Source organism: Vanacampus margaritifer, chromosome 10, assembly GCF_051991255.1.
Source record: "Vanacampus margaritifer isolate UIUO_Vmar chromosome 10, RoL_Vmar_1.0, whole genome shotgun sequence".
Classification (NCBI taxonomy): Eukaryota; Metazoa; Chordata; class Actinopteri; order Syngnathiformes; family Syngnathidae; genus Vanacampus; species Vanacampus margaritifer.
Genome location: NC_135441.1, coordinates 13,185,011 through 13,205,426, shown reverse-complemented (window position 1 = coordinate 13,205,426; position 20,416 = coordinate 13,185,011). Strand labels below are relative to the sequence as shown.

The following is a 20,416-nucleotide window of genomic DNA, read 5'->3' as shown; positions in this document are numbered from 1 at the left end:
TCCTTCTGATTTGGTTGACAGTTCAAAGCTTTCTTCTGGAGTTTCACATGTAGCTGGTGCCCCCTCGTCCTCAGGTTCCCCCTACTAAGCAAACTCTGCTTCACCAAACCATGGTGTCTCCCAAGCAGGAAAGATCTGTTGCCAACAATGCGGTCTTGTTTGGCATCCCAATCCTCACCACCTACATTTTATCTGTTTGGGAGCTGAAAGGCCCGAACTGCTGCTGAACAGCTGAGCAGAACTTGTCAGCAAGACTTTCTGAATGCATGACCACCGTCCACTCGCCTACAGTATGGTAACAGGAGGAAGTTATTTGGGGCGTTTGCTCAGTTCCCATAATGCTAGATTTTCCGTAGTCTCTCCTGGATAAGAGATGGTCTCAATCTACTCTAAAGTTGTGAAAATATAAATGTTAACAGTACAATATTTTGGACTTGGTAGAGTTGAGATTTTCCTCATAGGCGATTAATTTCCATAAAATCCCAAATATTTGACTGATGGCTTTTGTATTTTCACAGATTGGAGTGGACATGAGTATGGATGTGCATATGAATTTTGATGACGATTGGTCACGGTTTCGGAAACAAGACAGTGTGAAGCGTTTTTACCCCAGTCAGAGGTGACAATCCTCTGCAGGAGCCTCGTCGACCGCAGTGAGAAAGGGAAGCCCGTAGCCCTCGTACCGAGAAAATGATGTCCACAGAAGGAGGGAGAAGGTGTCTGGCGGCCGCCGCACAGATGTTAAAAGCAGTGCCGCAATTTAAGCGGGAAAGAAGACATAGTTTCCAAATTTTCAATCTTTCAGCAATTTATGCAGGCTGAGATTCCAGGTATTCAATTGCAATAAATATGTTTTACCCTTGGGCCGTAAAATTCATGTTTGACACATCCACATTTTTGACACAAAAAGAATAATTAAAAAAATGATTAAGTTAAAAAAAAGTCGATGACACATAAAATATATGACTGCAGATGTGAATAGCTTTACCATAGCTTTAAAGTGTCTCATGCTCATCAAAAAAAAGAAAGAAGTGAAATTAAAATTTGACCCTTGGGCTGTCTGAATAAAATGAGTGTATATATGAAGCATGTGTTGCTTTTAAAATCTTTGCATCCAAATCAAATGGAACCCTCAAATGAGTACACTGAGGAATTGCTTTTGATATTCGTTTTAAACTTACTTAAAAAAAAAAACATATATCTATATATCATAATTTCACAGTTTGCTGATCTTACAGAATTCAACGACTCAACGCAAACAGAACACAAGCCTGTTCATGGTTCATTCCAACTCTCCCGTTTAAATATTATTTACTTCTGTTCTGGGCTCGCTGAGGGATTCAGCTTTGATTGCATGGCCACGAGAGGCTTGTGTGCACCCTTTGACGTGAGCAATGGCGAGAGCTCGGGGAACAAGGGGAACGCCGACGTGTCTGCGGATGACTGGTTATGACATTTTAACACAGAGCGCAACGAACCTCGGCGAGACAGCCAGTGCTCTGGCCCTACATTTACTGTAAACCAATTCAAGAGCCACTCTCTGATCACATGTCCTTGTTCAGTCAATTAGTCAGTCACAGCAACTGTGAGAGAGACAGGGAATTTACAACAGTTCTGCAATTAGTGTCCCCTACCTGTATATATGTAGTTCAAAATTGGTAGTAATTGAACCAATTGGAGTTTTTCTTTGAAGGCCACTTCCAACCAAAATGGCTGACTTCCATTGTCTGAACATGATACTGTTTTGTGGTTCCACTCATGATAAACATTGCTATAAAATTTGATGTCCCTACGTGAAGGAGCAATCAGACACAGTTTCTGCAACAAGTTTGTATTTTAAATACCCCTGGATATGATCTTAAATGTTGACTTCAGATCCAAATGGCAGACTTGCTGTGTCCTTTCAGGCATATTTTCTTAAGAATTTTTATTTATTTTTTGTGGGTCTATTAACTCATTCACTCCCAGCCATTTTCACTGAAGCAACTCCCTTCGCTCCCGGCTGTTTTACTGGATTGTGACTGATTTTGCAAGGTCCACAGAATATTGTGTTTTATTCTAAGATTAGAGTCTCTTTCTTCATCAGGAAAAAAAGGATATTTGTATCTGTTTCTGTTTTGCAGCAATTATCATTGGAATATAGCTAAATTTCCTCATTATTCACAAACCTGTTGAAAACACTGGGAAAAAGAGCTTGTTACAACATGGCCCTGGCTGATCTCTTATACTCTGCTGCCACCTGTTGCCCGTTATTTGTAACTACCATTGCTTTAAGCGACCTCTTCATGTCAGAAGCTGTATCAAAGCCTTCAGTATGTTCTAGCATAAAAATGAAAACAGAAAAAAAATGTATAAATACATTTTTGGGAGTGAAGGACAAAGTATTAAAAACAATTGGATAAAATTACTGTAATGCGTTCTTTTCCTAAAAATGTCCCAAATGAGACTAAAATGGCCGCTTCAGACCAAACGGTAAACGCTTCTTGGTGTATCCTCTTGCAATCCACTCAAGTGCCGGTTGGATTTTTCTATTCACCCCTGACAACTTTGTATATGAACAAACAAGCGCCCGGCCAAATTGCTCCCCCACATGAGCAATGGTTGGCACAATCAAGTGCTCTTTCATTCCTCAAGCCGGAGAGTCCTTCTCGGCCCACCTGACCGCCTCCACTGGTACTACTTAATAAATTCAAAGTAATTTGTTGTTTTCAGTTGGCAACCACAAATCAATCATAAAGCCATTTCCAGGGTTCTTTCAAGATGAACTTGACTGTCCGATTGCTACCAAATAAAACAATTCATCTCCCAAAGCCACTTTGACTGTGACATTAGATTTGGCGGGTATGTCTCAAAAACCCAGTCTGCCCTTTTGGTTTGAAGTGGAAAATTTTGTGTTCTTTCGAACATTATCAGGGTCCTACAAAGACAAACTTTGACAGACTTTGTAAGGTTGCTATACAATTTGAACCACATATACCATACCACACAATATTTGAATATTTTTTTACCAATACTATTTTCTATTTGTTTGTTTTTTATCCCTAAAATTTCAAACAAAACTTTGGGGGAGAAATATATTTCATCATCATTTAGTGGCACAAATAGCCCAAATAACAAAATAAGTTACTGGTAATTATTTCTATCAATGTTTGTTTCACTTGCTGTCTGTTTTTCATTCTCCAGTCCATGGTCCTGCTACTCCACAGTCAGCGCCAGTACATCTTTGACTTTGACTCGCTGGACCGCCTCTCCGGCATCACCATGCCGAGCGTTGCTCGCTACACCATGCAGACGGTGCGCTCAGTGGGCTACTACCGCAACCTCTACCATCCTCCGGAGAGCAACGCCTCTGTGGCAGTTGACTACAGCGAGGACGGCCTCCTGCTCAGGGTGTCCCACTTCGGCACCGGCCGCCGGGTGCTGTACCGCTACCGGCGTCAGAACAAGCTGTCGGAGATCCTTTACGACAGCACGCGGGTCAGCTTCACCTACGACGAGACTGCGGGCGTCCTGAAGACGGTCAACCTGCAGAGCGATGGCTTCATCTGCTCCATCCGTTACCGGCAGGTGGGACCTCTGGTGGACCGGCAGATCTTCCGCTTCAGTGAGGATGGCATGGTCAATGCCCGCTTCGACTACACCTACGACAACAGCCTGCGTGTCACCAGCGTGCAGGGAGTCATCAACGAGACCCCCCTGCCTATCGACCTCTACCAGTTTGACGACATATCCGGCAAGGTGGAGCAGTTCGGCAAGTTCGGCGTCATCTACTACGACATCAACCAGATCATCTCCACGGCGGTGATGACCTACACCAAGCACTTTGATGCACACGGTCGCATCAAGGAGATCCAGTATGAGATTTTCCGCTCGCTCATGTACTGGATCACCTTCCAGTACGACGACGTGGGCCGTGTCACCCGGCGCGAGATCAAGATCGGACCCTTCGCCAACACTACAAAATATGGCTACGAGTATGACGTGGACGGCCAGCTGCAAACCGTCTACCTGAACGAGAAGGTCACCTGGCGCTACACGTACGACCTGAATGGGAACCTGCACCTGCTCAATGCTGGGAACAGCGCAAGACTCCTTCCTCTACGCTACGACCTCAGGGACCGCATTACCCGCCTCGGGGACATCCCGTACCGCATGGACGAGGACGGCTTCCTCCGCCAGAGAGGGGCCGAAATCTTCGAGTACAACTCCAAGGGGCTGCTGGTGCGAGTGTATAGCAAAAGCAGCGGGTGGACCATCCAGTACCGCTACGACGGGCTCAGTCGAAGGGTGTCGTCCAAGACCAGCCTGGGCCAGCACTTGCAGTACTTCTACGCCGATTTGAGCTACCCGGCCCGGATTACCCACGTTTACAACCACTCCAGCTCGGAGATCACCTCGCTGTACTACGACCTGCAGGGTCATCTGTTTGCTATGGAGATCAGCAGCGGCGAGGAGTTCTACATCGCCTGCGACAACACCGGAACCCCTCTGGCCGTCTTCACCAGCAACGGGCTCCTGGTCAAGCAGTTGCAGTACACGGCGTACGGCGAGGTCTACTTTGACTCCAACCCGGATTTTCAGCTGGTGCTGGGCTTTCACGGGGGTCTGTACGACCCGCTCACCAAGCTGCTGCACTTCGGCGAAAGAGACTACGACATCATGTCCGGCAGGTGGACCGTGCCGGATGTTTCCACCCTGAGGGATGTCGGCAAGGAGCCGGCGCCTTTTAACCTTTACATGTTCCAGAATAACAACCCCATTAGCAAAGTCCAAGAAGTGAGGGAATATGTGGCAGGTGAGTGGCTGGTGCAGTCAGAGAAGCTTTTTACAAGATCATTATGGTAGCAGCTAATGGTTACTGGTGGCTGTGCTTGTATTTTCTTGTCTGAAAAATGTCAGGAAATAACGGGAAAATTACTGCCTGTCACAACCAACTCAGTGGAGTTGTTTCAAAGATGAGATTCTTTGGTCTCCATACTTGTTTTATTATTTGTATTATCCTTTGTTGCACAGATGTGAACAGCTGGCTGGTGACTTTTGGCTTTCATCTCCACAACACCATTCCCGGCTTTCCCGTACCCAAGTTCGACCTGAGCATGCCGTCGTACGAGCTGAGGAAGAGTCAACTGTGGGACGATTTGCCGGTTTGTCCAGTTTACATTTGTTAATTGCAATTGTTTAATTGGACAGACAAAAAAAAAAGTACAATGTCCTCATTTATTTTTCAAGGAAAAATTTTTTATTTTTAGTCAAAGTTGGAATGTTATGAAAATATAGTTTGGTTGTTGTTTGTTTTTGATTTGCCCCCCCCTAAAAAAAAGTAGCAGTGTTACTGCAAATCATATTTCAGACCAAAAGTAGTTTTTTTGTGGGCGGAAGGGGTTTAAGAATATATTGTTCCTACAATTTTTACAGAAAAGTTCATTTTAGGAGAAAAAAAATGTGTTTCTTCAAAACAGTCATACTGTACATTTTTTTAAAAAGTTCCATTGTTACTACAATAGTTATATTTTTTTCATGTAAAACATGGGAGAAGTTAACCTACCCTTCACTTCATAATCGAGTGACTATTATCTTGCAAAAATAATGTATTTAAAAAAAAATTTTTTTTTAATTCTCCTAATATTGCAACTTTATTCTCTAAGTATTTTTTTTTCTTTCCAGTGTCGCAATACTTACAGATACATTACTTTAGTTAGGAGTGCAGGCAGAAGCAATAAAATGTTATTTCCTTACTTTTCATAAGTGTGTTATGAAGTTGCTATTATGCATTTCTAAGAGAATATTACTTTTAATTGGGACTTATTTGCATAATAAAGCAAACAGTGTAGTTCCGACGGCTGAATAAATTTTCTCACTGCTGTTTGGCTCTAAAACATGCAGTGTGTTTGGTATTTCTGTTGAGTTAAAAGTATCTGTTTTTAATGTAAGGCTACTCAGCTGGAGGCCCTAACAGGAAGTGTCATGGGAGGATTCGTGTGCATTTGGCTGCCGAGAGAAAAAGCCTCCAGCACCAATGCATGACCCGCTACTTCCTAGAGAACCATTTTCTGCCAAGTTGGGCTGTTGATGTTTTACTGCACTCCATCGCATTTTTTTCAATCTTAATATTGTGTCGTTGTGGAAAAAAAAATGTCTTTCTAAAGAAAACTTTATATTACGTGTAAAAAATATCAGAATCTAGTGCCATCTAGTGATGAACTGATAGAATGGAACAACCTACTTTCAAATTAGTCTCGGGGAGACCACACTTCACAAGCCTACCACCAATTATTATGTTTGCGAAGTTTTTCTTTTCCGGCTATCCATAGCAGAAAGAAGGCGGGGAGACGTGTCTGCCTCCTGTAAGGTGCGGCACAAACTATGTAATATAATTAGTGATTACTAGACCTACGATTGAATTTTAAAAGAAATTAAATGTATGTGATTTAACTTTTTTTGGTGCATATTATTGAAATTAATAGTAGGTTTTTAAATGAATGAACACTAAAATGAATCAAAATATTCTACACACCGTCCCTTAAATTAATTAAATAAATAAAAAAATTGAAATGTAATTCCAGAAAAAGCCATACTCTTTGAAGTCATTTTTTTAATTAGTTTTTTAGTCTTACTGCTTTTGTTCTTTGATTACAAAATATTATTTTTCAAATGGATGGATGGATGGAAGAGGAAAAGGGACATTTGTATCCTATTTTTCAAGACAAAAATTCAACTCTATATGTGCTTTCCAATAAATAGAAGTAGGTGGTAAAAATGCTATTAAAATCCCAATTTACTTGCTTTGTCCTTGGCAGTCCATCTCGGGAGTGCAGCGTGAAGTCACCCGCCAAGCTGAGTCGCTCCTGTCCTTTGAGCGTCTGCCTGAGGTCCACCTGCGGCGAGGGCGTCGCGGCGAGAAGCCTTGGCTGTGGTTCTCTGCGGCGGCGTCCCCGGTGGGCCGCGCCGTCATGTTCGCCATCTACAAGGGCAGCGTTCACGCGCACACCCTCAACATGGCGGGCGAGGACTGCATCAAGGTGGCGGGCATCCTCAACAACGCTTTCTACCTGGAGGAGCTCCACTTCACCGTAGAGGGCCGCGACACGCACCACTTCGTCAAGCCGGGCCTCCCCGACGCCGACCTGGCCGCCCTGCACCTGACCAGCGGCCACAAGACGCTGGAGAACGGCGTCAACGTCAGCGTGTCGCAATCCACCACCGTCATGGACGGACGCACGCGCCGCTTCGCCGACGTGGAAGTGCGCGCCGGAGCCCTGGCGCTGCACGTGCGCTACGGCGCCACAGTGGACGAGGAGAAGGCTCGGGTGACCGAGCTGGCCCGCCAGCGCGCCTTGGCGGGCGCCTGGGCGCGGGAGCAGAGGCGGCTGCGCGACGGCGAGGAGGGCGGGCGCCCGTGGACGGAGGGCGAGAAGCGGCAGCTGCTGAGCAGTGGCAAGGTGCTCGGCTACGACGGCTATTACGCCCTCTCGGCCGAGCAGTACCCCGAGTTGGCGGACAGCGCCGACAACATCCACTTCCTGAGGCAGAACGAGATCGGGAAGAGGTAACAGAACGTTAGGTGTGACTCTTCATGTTTTACATGACTCACAAAAATTTAGGGATATTCGGCCTTTGGCTTGAAGTTCATTTTCAAATCTTGAAGTCAACCGCTATTTTTAGGTTCCAGTCCAACCCGTAACATGGTGCAACCTTGACTTGGGAGTTTAATTTGTTCTGTGACCAAGCTCATGACTCACGTTTTCAAGTTTTAGCAAATCAATTTGATCCATTTGAATAAATTGAAATGTCCTTTTATTTCCATTTAGTCATTCATCCCTCCCACACCCAAAAAACCGTTTTTATTATGTGTTAATAAAGAGAAATATCACTCAAATCTAGAACTGTCAATCAATTAGAATTTTTAATTAATCGTATGATTTTGATAGTTAACTCGTGATTAATCCCAGATTTATCATCTGCTCAAGACGTACAATAAGAGGAAAGTTTACTTCCACCGCATACTCATGGTTCAGCACCCACCGATTTGCATATTGTATTTGCAGATATTTTTTTCTCCTTTTTTCCCCAACATTTTTTTCCTTCCATTCTCCCCCTTTTTGTCATGGAAAATCGTTAATGAATGTTTGAATTTCAATGGCCTTCACACAGATTATAGTTATTTGTGGGCCGACCCAGTCCCTCTCCTGGGCCACTGTCATCAACATATGAGTTTAAAAAAAATACACACAAATCAGTGAATGCACATTTAAATACAGCACTTACTTCATGGCTTAACGTAAAAAAAAAAAACGGCAGCATAATGCTAACACAAAAATTAGCATTGAAGTTGTGGTAGTCATATATTTTCAAATAATACATATTCACGTACAAACTGCCTGCCGGTGAAAACAATCATCCAAGGTCAACTAACACCAAACAGCTCCTTGCCTGCATCTATTCAACAACTTGACTCCCCTTGTCTAAGGACTTGTGCTAAATTGCTAGCTGCATTACTACCCCAAATAGCACCACCACTGTCACAAGCTGCATAGCAACTGGGGCAGCATTGTATGCATCTTAAGCTTGCTCCTATCTCAAATTTTGACTCACAACACAAAGCAAAAAAACGATATTGAGGCCATACTGTATATAAAACGATTGTATGTTTTTACACCTCCCACATTCTTTGAACACATTTAAAATGATTAAAACACAAATGTTATTATAACCGGTTGTGTTCAGAATCACACCCAATTCACCAGATAGTGAGTTTGACATTTTCTAGAGCTGTTTGGTGGTTATTGGAAAAATACATATCCCATGATGCATTGTGCCAATCCAGGAAAAAAAAAAGATCTTTACACATCCTAATATCCCTAATTTTTTGTGGGTATGTGTATGTTCCTGACGGATGGTTTTGTAAACAATCAAATAATATTAAAAAGAAAAAAGATGAACACAATGCTGTGCATTGTGAGTCGGTTGTGTGACTTTTAAAGTCCCCGAGCCTTAACACGGGCGATTACAGGTCACATCCTCTGTAGCACAAAAAGCCTTCTGGACTCTCGCGTGGAGCAACAGTGAAGGGAGAATGAGCTTATTTTTAGGGCCCGAGCACCAGATGGTGGTGCGAAATCGCTCTTTAGTTGTTATTGAATGAATGACTGAATGAATGATTAAATGGGTGGCCTTTTGGGTTGAGAACACACCCGACAAGTCGAGTTTTGTAAAGCCTGGTGAGATCACATGTTTTCAAGCGGTCCCCAACACTGAACCCACTCAGCAGCGCCCCCTGGAAAGCGGTGGGGGAAATTAGCCACCAGTTTCACACACGTGACAGTGTTTCCCACAGATTTGAAATCTACTTGGGTGGGTGGACCCCGGGGGGTGTTCCTGCTACTTTCGTCTCCTCATGATCCACAAGTGAGTGACGGCGAACTAATGTTACATGCGGTATATCTGGTCGCGACATGTTTGTTTGTTATTTTTATATTTTTATTAAATTAGTAAAGCTAACATTAGGGGCAAATTCAAAATGTGATGATCAAGGACACCAGGTTGACCAATCAACACAAAATTGGGCTGATGTGGCTATCATAACAAAATGCATGAAAAGGTCAGCCATTTTGGGTCAATTCCTGGTTAAGTATTCATCCAAATGAGCCCCAATTGTAAGCAGGTTTCCTAGCAGAGGGGCTATGCTAAATTGTGAAGTTTTTTATTTTTATTTAATTTTTTACCAGTGCCGTGGGCGAAGCAGGGCATCACGGTTTGAAAAGGGGGGTGCGAGGGCCCGTTCATCGCTGCTTGCGGCTTCAACGATGTTTTTGCGTTGTTCTTTTTTTCTTGTTGTTAGTTTGTTTGGCTTCACTGCAGTTATTGTACGACCAGGAAATGTTTACATTGTGTGCACTTGTGCTCGGGGGCACGTTAGGTCATCAATGAGCAGCGCAAATGTTTGTTTTTTGAAATCACCCCTAAAAAAAACGACAGAAAAAAAAACATGTATATGAGATTTAGCACTTGTAAACTTCAACATGTGTTTGATGCTTTTGAAAGAAACTGTTTCCATGTTTAAATAGAAAATGTTCATTGTGTGTGGGGCGAAAAAGGGAGAAAGGACTCGAATGGACTCCTCGGGCACCCTACGGGAACCCGCTTTTTGTAAATGATGAAACTACCAGTAATTTATGTTTGTGTTTATACATAACCAATAAAGTACAGATGGATTTTGGATGGTTTCTTTGCATGTTGCTTCTCTTATAAGCTGTTCATGTATTTTTGTTCTCGAGCTCAATTCATAATTAGGTAACCACTGTTCAATCACATCAATCAATCACATCCCCCTCGACTGAGGGCCAATGCACTTCAACATCGCCACAATGGTTGAGTTTCCAACCCACAACCTTCCGGTTGGAAGATGGCCACTCTAGCACTGACCATGCACAAGTATCGAGTACTTATGTATGCTGCAGCCACGATACTAATGGCAAATAAAATCTGATATCTAGCAAGTTCTCCTCGCTTGTAGTAGGTGCTACAATGTACGATGCAAGAAAGATGTTTATTCACAGTTGCCTGTAAAATTATGTTAACTGAAATTGTATGTATCAAAAGTACTAGTAGTATCGGTAAGTACTCAAAATTTTTGAGTCATTACTCATATTGGTGGCGGCCTGAAAAAAAGTTGTTATCGAACATCCCTAGAAAATCATACTTTTGTAAAACATTTTTTTAAAGCCTTGTTTCAAATAAGTCTTATTTTTTCAAGTTAAAATAGTTCGTAAATGTTCTTCTTTTTCAGGAAAAAGCTAGTTTTTTTTACAGTGTAAATGAGCATTCTAAACATTAGTAAGAAGTCATTTTTTCGTCAGCCTCAGCTGCCAAATTACACGTGTCAACAACAAACAAATAATATTGGCTCATTTCAAGCTATGAAATATGCTCTCTTACATATTGTTTTGTTACATTTGAAGTCTGAATGTGGTGGCGTGTGATACATTGAGTGCATTAGAATCGTTTAGGGGGCATAATGCCTTTTGACCTGCCCGCTTGCTGAGTAAATATTTCATTGTTTCACTGGAAATATTTCATGAAGGTGGCTCATGTAAACAAGCTGCCCTCTTTGGCACACCTAATATCGCTCCTGCTCGAATGATAACAACCTTTCGATTTGATGACATTGTCAAGCTTTATTGTGCTTTTCTGGACTCACAAATCACAGTAAGTTAATTCATATAAAGCAATATTTAAAAGAATGATCAAATAATAGTGATGAAAAAATTTAAGCTTCATGAAGCACTTGCAATAAACAATAATAATTAATAAACATAATAAACTTCTCTAGATGGTGTTCTTGGTTTAACTATAAAGACTCGTGCAATGAAAAGTGATTATATTTCCACTGCATCTTTAAACCAAGAGTGCCATCTCGAGGAGTGAATAAATATCACAAGTGCTTCATGAAGTTTTTGTGAAGCTTCATTTTTTCATCACTACTTTAAGTTAACTTATTATATAACATGTATTGCATATTGCTTATTTCCATCAATTTGCAAAGTAAAGCACAAAATATGATCTCAAATACAGTATGATGTATGACTGAACAGTTCACTAACAAAAAATACTAGAAAAGGTAAAGTCATTTATGGTAACAAATGTTAATTTAATAAATAATTTGATTGTGAAAAGTCATTTTGTGAAAAAAAAAACTTGTTCATTATTATTTTATTTTTAAAATGCATATTTTTGCAAGATGAAAATAATATTTCATAAATAGACATGACAGTAAGGATGAGTATTTATATTTATATATATATATATATATATATATATATATATATATATTTATTTATTTTTTAATACATATATTTTTTATACCTTTGCCCAATGCCCAGTAAGGTGTTGAATATTTAAAAACCACATAGCAAGAAAATTATGAATATAATTAAAAGCCAGAGGAGACTCTTATGCTTTTTTTTTTTTTAAGTATAAAATTTGACCACTGATAAAACAGGCACTTTCATGCTCTTGTTTAGTTCTCTCTGAATAATTCACCAGAGGATTTCTTTAAATAAATGGTTGTGCTGCACACTATTACATTTTAATTGGGTCCCAAATTCTAATTTGATTAATTTTTCCAATTAACAAGTGAGCGTTTGCCATCATTATTCCATTATTGAAGTCATTTTTTGAGAGATTCCCTTGAGATATTATGTAATGTAAAAATGTAATCTCAATTACAGTAATTTTTCACTTAAAAAAATATTCTGATGGGGGAAAATATTTTTTGAAAAAGTCTACCCTCCCTCGAAAAAAGTTGCATTCATTCAAGAACTTTTGAGGAAAGTCATTTTTTTTCCACACAAAAATTGGGAGAAAATCAAACCTTTACACAAAATAGTAATATTTTTGTATGTAGAAAACATATTAATCCCCCCCAAAAAGTGGAGAAAAAGGTTTTCAAGAAAACAAGTTTTTTTCTAACCGAAAAGACTCAATATGAGAGAACCGTGTTGAATTGTTGAACTCTTAGCAGAATAAAGTCATATTTTTCCAGAAATAATTGTGGAACTAAAAGCCTTATTCTGTTTTAAGATGAAAAGAATAGGACCAGAAGGTCACTACCAAATCAAAAAGAAAAACAAAATTAACAAACAGGGCTGGACGGACTGTCATGTGTAAGTGCTAAAAAAAAGGTACTATTTTTTTTTTCTGGTGCACATCACCATCAAACCTTTGAAAGTGAACACTTATTGAATTGATATGCGTAACACTGACACGTTTCTTTTTCACATCACACTTCAAAGAACATTTCCAAACTCAGATGGGAGGGCAATCGTCTGTTTCGCATATTTTTCAAGACGTTCTTTGACTTTGTCCACTTGCTGCCTCTTCATCATCACATTCTCTTTGCTCTTACTCTATTATTATATTTCAGCGCATGGAGGTGAAAAACGATGTATGCACAACAAATGCCATCATCAGCCTCCCTTCAAAGGGCCTTCAAGCTCCATCCCACCGTGAAACATCTGACTGTACCTCTAGTGTGCGTGTTTGAAAGAGAATTGAACATGTCAATCTAACGTTAAGTTGCATGCCTCTCTACTGCCCCCTTGAGGCTCTTAGCGTCAATAAAGTCATTCACTCAAACCAACAATGTGGGATGAAATTCTTTTCTTTTTTTTTCAAATAATGCCACCCGAGGATCACGGGTCTGTTGGAGCCTATCCCAGCTGACTTTTGGCAAGAGGCGGAGTACATGTCAAATTGGTCAGCCAATGGCAGGGCACAGTGGACAAACAAGCCACACCCACAGACAATTTAGAGTCTGAAGAAAGCCAGGTACAAAGAGATTTGAACCCACAGCCTCTTAACCGTGAGGCAGATGTGCTAACCAATCATCCATACCCAAACTTACTTACTAATATATGTATTATTTTCTTATGAGTTTGTGTTTTGTAAGTCAAACAACTTGAAAGGAGTCAATAGTGTTGCACATCAGAGGCCCTGCCACTGCACTTGGATTTGACTCGAGAACTCCAGTTACTTTGCATATTGCAGCGTGTTGATTGGCGAGTAGTCGGAGACCCCCCCTGGCTCCTCTCCCAGCCCCCTCAGGTTAAATGAGGAGGCATCAAAGGGAATGACTAAGCCGGAGTTCCAGCTGCAGCCTCACGCTGAGACCACAGCGGCGCAGCGGGGGCGGCGGACCGCTGGGCCTTGGCCGAAACAGACGCCAACTTCAAAGGCCGCGCAACATCACAAGAGCTTCCCTACACATCGCGTCACGCCCCAGCAAGGGTTACATACTGTACGACGTATGTACGTGCGCGTGGATGATAGCAAGGTAAATTGAGTGGGAATGTGCAATCAAGATGGGCTGATGATGAGGAACACAAGAGCTTGTTAATGACAAGTCAGTCATTAAAAATTCAGAGAGAGAAGATTGACTCTGATTGTGAGGAGTTTCTGTTTGTAAAGTATGCAGACATAAACATCCACTGACACTGAACCTTATGAAACATGTTCGAAGAAATAGTCTAACAACTTACATTACGTCCATAAAATTAAACATTGACTTTTTTCATATTTCAGAAAAAAAAGGTACTTATAAACATTTTTTCCCCAGAAATTTTTGGAATAAATTAAAAATGAATCATTAAAAACACAAGCAAACACACATTTTCAAGAATTTTTTTTTGTAGGAAAAAAATATTTCCCTAGAATATATTTGTATCATTTTGAAGGAATTTTTTTTTTATTTTGTGCGCAAAATTGTGTTTTCAAAGAAAAAAAAACTTTATTGATTAAACATTTGCTTTTTAATGAAAACAATCTGAATCGTACTATCTAAGTATGATTGTGATTTTTTTTTTGTGGGTCGCAAAATAGAATTGTACAAGAATAAATTTGGTTTTCACCTTTAGGTAGAGAGAGAACAAAATATCCATGTAGGCCTATGCTTAAAAAAAAAAAAGTTGTAATACTATACCGTAGTTATATAATTTCATAGGAAAAACTTCAGAGGAAAAACATCATCATCTCTGTTATTTTAGTTGATAATATTCTGAAAGTAGTATTTTGTATTTATTTATTTATTTTTTGTTTAGATTATATATATAGATAATAAGAATCTGGATTTTTTTCATCTTTTTTTTTGTAATGTAATTTTATGAAAATAGTTTTTGACTTTTTTCTACAAAAAAAAGGAGAAATTTGTTGAAAACAACACATTTTGCAAGAACAAAATAAAAAAATAAAGTCATATTTGGTAGAGAAAGTTTTTTTTTTTTTTTATCTTGTCGTACGAGCCTCAATTCCTGGAAAAGCAAGCCATCCACTGAGCAAGCGTACCACCACGTTGGCTGTGTTTGTTGCAAACAAGGTCAGAGTACGTGACCGTACAGTAAAGCGAGTGACTGGCTGAGACCTCGCAGGTGGGACACGTGCGGCCTATCTGCCGTTATCATCTGGCCTCACGAGAGGCCGAGCGAAGCTTACACGGTCTCGTCGCACTCGTCCCCGTTCTGAAATAGCTTCTCGTTATCGCGCTTGTGATGTTTCCGAGGGCATCGCAGCAGCTCAAAGCGGCTGGCAGCCGGGACTATTCACCAGAGGCCTTGGTGAGAAAAACAAGCGTGTTAATGATCCCGCATAGATGGAGGGAGTTCTAATGATGCTAGTGAGCCTTTTTTTGACAGTGAAGAAGACATTTGAAGCACCATACAAGTGGGAAAAAAAGAGGTCAACCGCTCTCACTTGGACTGAAAATGTTGGTCAAATTGCCACCTGTAACAATTTGAAAGTTGTTTTAAATAGAGCCGAAAAGATAAGATAAGAAAGCCATTATTCATCCAGAGAGGGGAAGTTTAGCAGTTTAAGGAAAGAAAATAACGAGCATTAACACAACACTACTATTATTACTTGTACAAGAACAACAAATAATAATAATAATAATAATAATAATTGTTGGTAAAAAAATAAAAAATTAAACAATTTTAAAACTGAAACCTTTAAGTGGGATATGTAGCACCACCTACAGCACCAGATTCACGATTATGTAAATTGTAACCTTAGATGTTTGACTTTTTTCCACAAAAAATTGAATAGCAAAATTGAGAATCAACCACCGAGACGGTCCAAAAAGCTTCACTGGGCTGCGTCGTTCATGTCACTCACCACGGGTAGTCGCAAGCTTCGGCTGGCTATTGCTGCGGCCAACACGTTGCGGAGTCGCCCCGGCGTGAAATGTGGCGGTAAACACAGGGATGTGATTTGACCAAAGTGAAATTATCTGAAAATTTAGCCGGGGGTCTGGGGGCCGCTGGCACCCAGCTAGGTCCAGGGCGAAGCCCCCCGGTGCTCATGGGTTTTCCGTGTTTTTAAGTACTTTCAATGCACTCACATGACAAAGAAATAGACAAAACAACAGCATAAATTTTCAATGTATATTGAACTATCCCATATAAAATGGCAGTTTTAGTCAACTCAAAATCAGTCACATTCAAAAACATTGGACTGCCTTTGCTTTTAAAAACTATCACTGAGAATATCATCATATCTAACTAATGTGATTACTAAGTTAACACATAAATAATGTTGAAGAGTTCAAATTTCATGAACAAATAATTGTATCATGACCAAATGAAAAGTAACTCATATTAGAGCATACCACAAATGTCTGTTATAGCAGAAGATGTTATCTGTCGGAGTCATGTGCATACACAATGAAATACAAAAAAAAAAAAATCGGATTTTTTTTTGGGGGGGGGATAAAAAAAGCGGAATTCCGCGAATTAGCGGAAAAATCACATCCCTGTAAATAAGATATATGTTATAATCTGAGTATCATTTTGACGAATAAAATAACCGAAGATTGATGCATAATCGTTTAACACAGAAATTAAATGTTCAGGTGATCAAATTCAGAATGAATTATGTTCAGCCGGAAGGAGTGGCCTATAGAGTTAAAAATACATTAATATAATAAGCAATAATTCCATTTCTTTTTCTGGCACGTTATGGTACTAACAGTCTGACACATAGGACAAGAACTGTCTAAAATATACATCTTTTTGCCAGGCCTTCTGTGTGCGCAAAGTTTGAGGAGTATTTATTCAAATATGACCTCAAAAGGCAGTTCACAAAAGAAATCCAAAATGGCGGACCTCCTGTAGGGGTTTAGCATATGACTACAAAATACTTTCTTGTGGGTCTTAGACTGATTAATAAGCCTCCCAAATTTAAAAAAATATAGGTGAAAAATACAGTTGGGAATGTGTCGTTTAAAAAAAATGTAGAGGGCGCTATTGAGCATTTATTGAAAATTGCACAAGAAATCTCTACAATTTTGATGGTCTGTTGTGTGTGCAAAGTTTCATGAATATTCGTCCATGTTTTTAGACCCTCAAAAAAAGCGTACATTTTCTTTGCAACAGTGCATCGCCACGGCAACAGCAAAAAAGATTCCCAAGTTTAGTACCACTGATTGTCACACCCACCGTAGTGAATCATTTGGTGAGAACACCCCCCCCCCCCCGAAATTCCGACCCCTAATGCTGAGTGTCAAGCAGCAAGGCAATGGGCCCCATTTTTGTAGCCTTTGGTATGAACCCATGATATCCCGGTCGCAGGGCGGATACTCTACCATTATTCCATTCCACTGAATCGATGTTTGATGATGACTTTGTCTGCACAACAAATGCTCTCAAAATGTAATTAGAGAAATACAATTATTAAACACATTTTACCGTTGAAAGGCCAACACACAGTGCCCCAAATCAAAACACTGCTCCCGTGTGTCAGGACAACAACCAGTACACGTGACAATAACAATTTGGAAGCATAACCCAGACAGAAAACCAGACACGCGATGTACCGGTAGTTGTTGATCGCGCTGAACAAAATATTAACCGCACAACAAATATTTACAGACAAGTCCACCGAGCCAAAAAGACTCAGTGAAGGGCAGAGTTGCACTTTTATGGCTCCCGTGACCTGTAAACAACGTCGATGAGAGTGCAAAGTTTCGTTATTTTAGCCTCGTTTGTGAGTTTTCCGAATGTAGCAACTGGCGTTGTGTTGTGGCGCGTCGTCAAGTTGAGACAGCAGCTGGTGGCTCCAACGTAAACAGCAGCTCCAACAAGAAAAGTGGCAAATTAATCAAACACTAGGAATTAGAGTATGCAATGCGTGTCCTGTTTACACAACAGATTAAAATACGCAAATGTAAACCCAGCCGATTACAATACGCAAATATGAGTGCTTAACTAATTTGTTAGAGTACTGTACATTAAAAGGTCAGATTTAGCATTAAAAGGCGATTTCTACCCATTCCCATTATGTTTTTTTGGTTTTGTTATGGGTTTTTTCTGTGAATAAAACTTACCAATGGATAATAATATTTTTACTTTTTTTTTTTTTTTTTACTGTTGGCATTACATATTTACAGAACAACTTCTCATACAGCTATGACCTTCGACCCCGATCTGGATATTTTTTTAGGCTGATTCTGGCTGAATAAAAACACAATTAATTTAAACAATTAATTAATGATTAACTTAAAATAGATATCATTAATATAAATGCAGAACACATTTGTCTGCATTGCATTAGTTTGTCTTATAAAATGTGTTAAAACTTTACAATGGAGATTTTTTTTTCCTTGTTTTTTTTCTGGGATGAAAAACAGTTTAATATTCGAGTTTAATAGCTCACGGTAATACGGCAAATTTTGTCTCGTACAAAAAAAAGCTTGTTATTACTCAAACTACATGACTTGTAATATAAAGACTTTTTTTTTTTAAATCATAACATAATGACTTTATGCCAATAAACGTAATATTTTTTCTTATAGTGGTGCCGTGAGATACGAGTGGCCTGATTTACAATTTTTTGCCTAATATTTTTGTTCTGATCTGTGAGTACAAATTTCGAGACAGTTTCTCGATACAAACGCTGTATGACGGCAGTGAACTCCACTAAGATCACTCCACAAAAAGCAACCGCTAGTGAACAATTGTTCAAAAAAGAGGTTTCAAGCTGTTGAATGCCAATCCCAGTTAGAGTTTACTGTCAAAGTAAACAAAAATGAGAGAGAATTATGTGTGTTTAGCACAACCAAGGAACTTTGCCTAAGGAAAGTGCGGAAAGGGAAATTGTTATAATTTTTTTAACTACATTTGAACAACGGTGGAAAGAGTTGCAGACAAACAATGAAACAATACTCTTAGACATTTTTTCTTTATCCTCTAGCTGTGAAAAACTACTGGTAGTAATACAGCATAGTGAGCAGCTGAGACCGTCTGCCATTGGTCTGGACTGTATTATACTACTTCCAGATGCCAAGCCAAAGACACAAGAAGGAGAAGCACAATCTCCATCGAATTCCGTATTTTCGTGACCACAAGGTGCACCGTATTAAAAGGCGCAGTCTCCATTATGGGTTGTATTTCTGCATTTAACACACACATAACAAAACAAATGGTAGCATGCATGCTAAAATCAAACTGTAGCATGCGTGCTAAAACATACAGTAGCAAGCATTCTACCGTATGATTTAAAAGGGCAAAGGGAGAAAAACAGTGAGTTCAGTTGTACTTTATAATTCAACTATTTAACAATGGACTCACATACTTCGTTGCATGGCAGCTCTTCAGACACGCTAGCACAGGCGTCCATTCACATACCGTGGCGTAACTCATCCGACCAGCGCTGCCTCGCAGTTTGTTTGTTTTTTTGTGGAAGTGTGTTCACCTTCTCTATTTTGTACAACCGCGTAACTGATAGCTTGCGGTTTAAATCGTGTCTCGTAAACATGTCTCTTCACTGATGTCCGAGGGTCTCCGTGGATAGTGTCCAGCTACCGCACGTTGCCAAAAAGGTGGGTTCCAGACGGGGTCGACGAAATAAATAGGTCACACTGCAGTCTGGCGTTTTATTTGATCTCTTTTTAATCACTTTCTCGTTTCATCTCCACATTCGAGTACATACAGCCTTAACTCTCTTCTGCCTTCTTCCTCTTCTTCTTCCCGCCGCACCACCCACGCATGCGCGCTCAACATGCACACGTCATAGGCTACGTTCACACCGCAGGTCTTAATGCTCAATTCCGATTTTTTTTTGGTGTAAGCGTTGACATTACCTACTAATTGCGACTTCAGTCTGTCTGCTCTGTGGACGTGATGCGTCCCCAAAGTGACCCGCATGCGCAAATGAACTCACAACGCTGTGTTTGCGGAAGTGAATATGTGTGGTCCAGCAGCGTGTCAGGGCCACGGACTGTACACCGATTAACAACATCATTAGTGGATGTGGAAGTGTACTGCCATTGTATTAGGGCAGTAGTTTTGAAAAAGATGAAGAACTTTTGATACTTTTGACAATTGAACGGGGATAAAGGGTTAGGAATATTTTTTTTACATCATCCCTTTCAAACATGCACCGTATGTCTAATTTATTCTCAATGACTGGGCTGACCAAAGTTTTACTTTCCCTCTTGTTGTTTCTATTTGATGTTTTGTTTTGTTTGTATGAATTGTTTTCTTTCTTTTCTCACAAGGTTAATTAGAATAACAGTTTGGTCTGATTTCTTTATGTACATGTCCGTAATAAATCCCCTCAACAAAGAAATAACAAGATGAGTTATTTGTTCTCTGACTCCAACGTCATTCTTCTTGCACAATAAAAAAAAAAACGAGGAACTTTATCCCTGTAAAACTGTTGCTTCATTCAGTATTACTTCATCCTTACTTCTTGTATTTTTTCTAAAAACATTTTTTCCTCACATTAGTACATTTTTATTATTTACTACTTTGTCCACATAGTTTTCCAACTTTATTCTCATAGTTTGATGACCTGTTGTTTAAAAATAAAAACTATTTTATAATAAACCATAACATTTTTATGTACAGTGCTTAATATTCACGAGACC

At 40.0% G+C, this 20,416-nt stretch overlaps 1 protein-coding gene across 7 annotated transcripts in view; it reads left to right on the top strand.

Annotated features, from left to right (window-relative positions):
* Positions 1-10,212, top strand: part of LOC144058866 (teneurin-3) — a 222,257-nt gene extending 212,045 nt beyond the window's left edge. For all 7 annotated transcript variants that reach the window (XM_077577467.1, XM_077577468.1, XM_077577466.1 and 4 more), the window contains 3 exons: positions 3,184-4,795; positions 5,014-5,144; positions 6,798-10,212. In XM_077577467.1, the coding sequence (XP_077433593.1) occupies positions 3,184-4,795; positions 5,014-5,144; positions 6,798-7,550 (2,496 nt within the window). In that variant the 3' untranslated portion in view covers positions 7,551-10,212. The remainder of the gene's footprint in view (positions 1-3,183; positions 4,796-5,013; positions 5,145-6,797) is intronic.
* Positions 10,213-20,416: the final 10,204 nt, after the last annotated feature.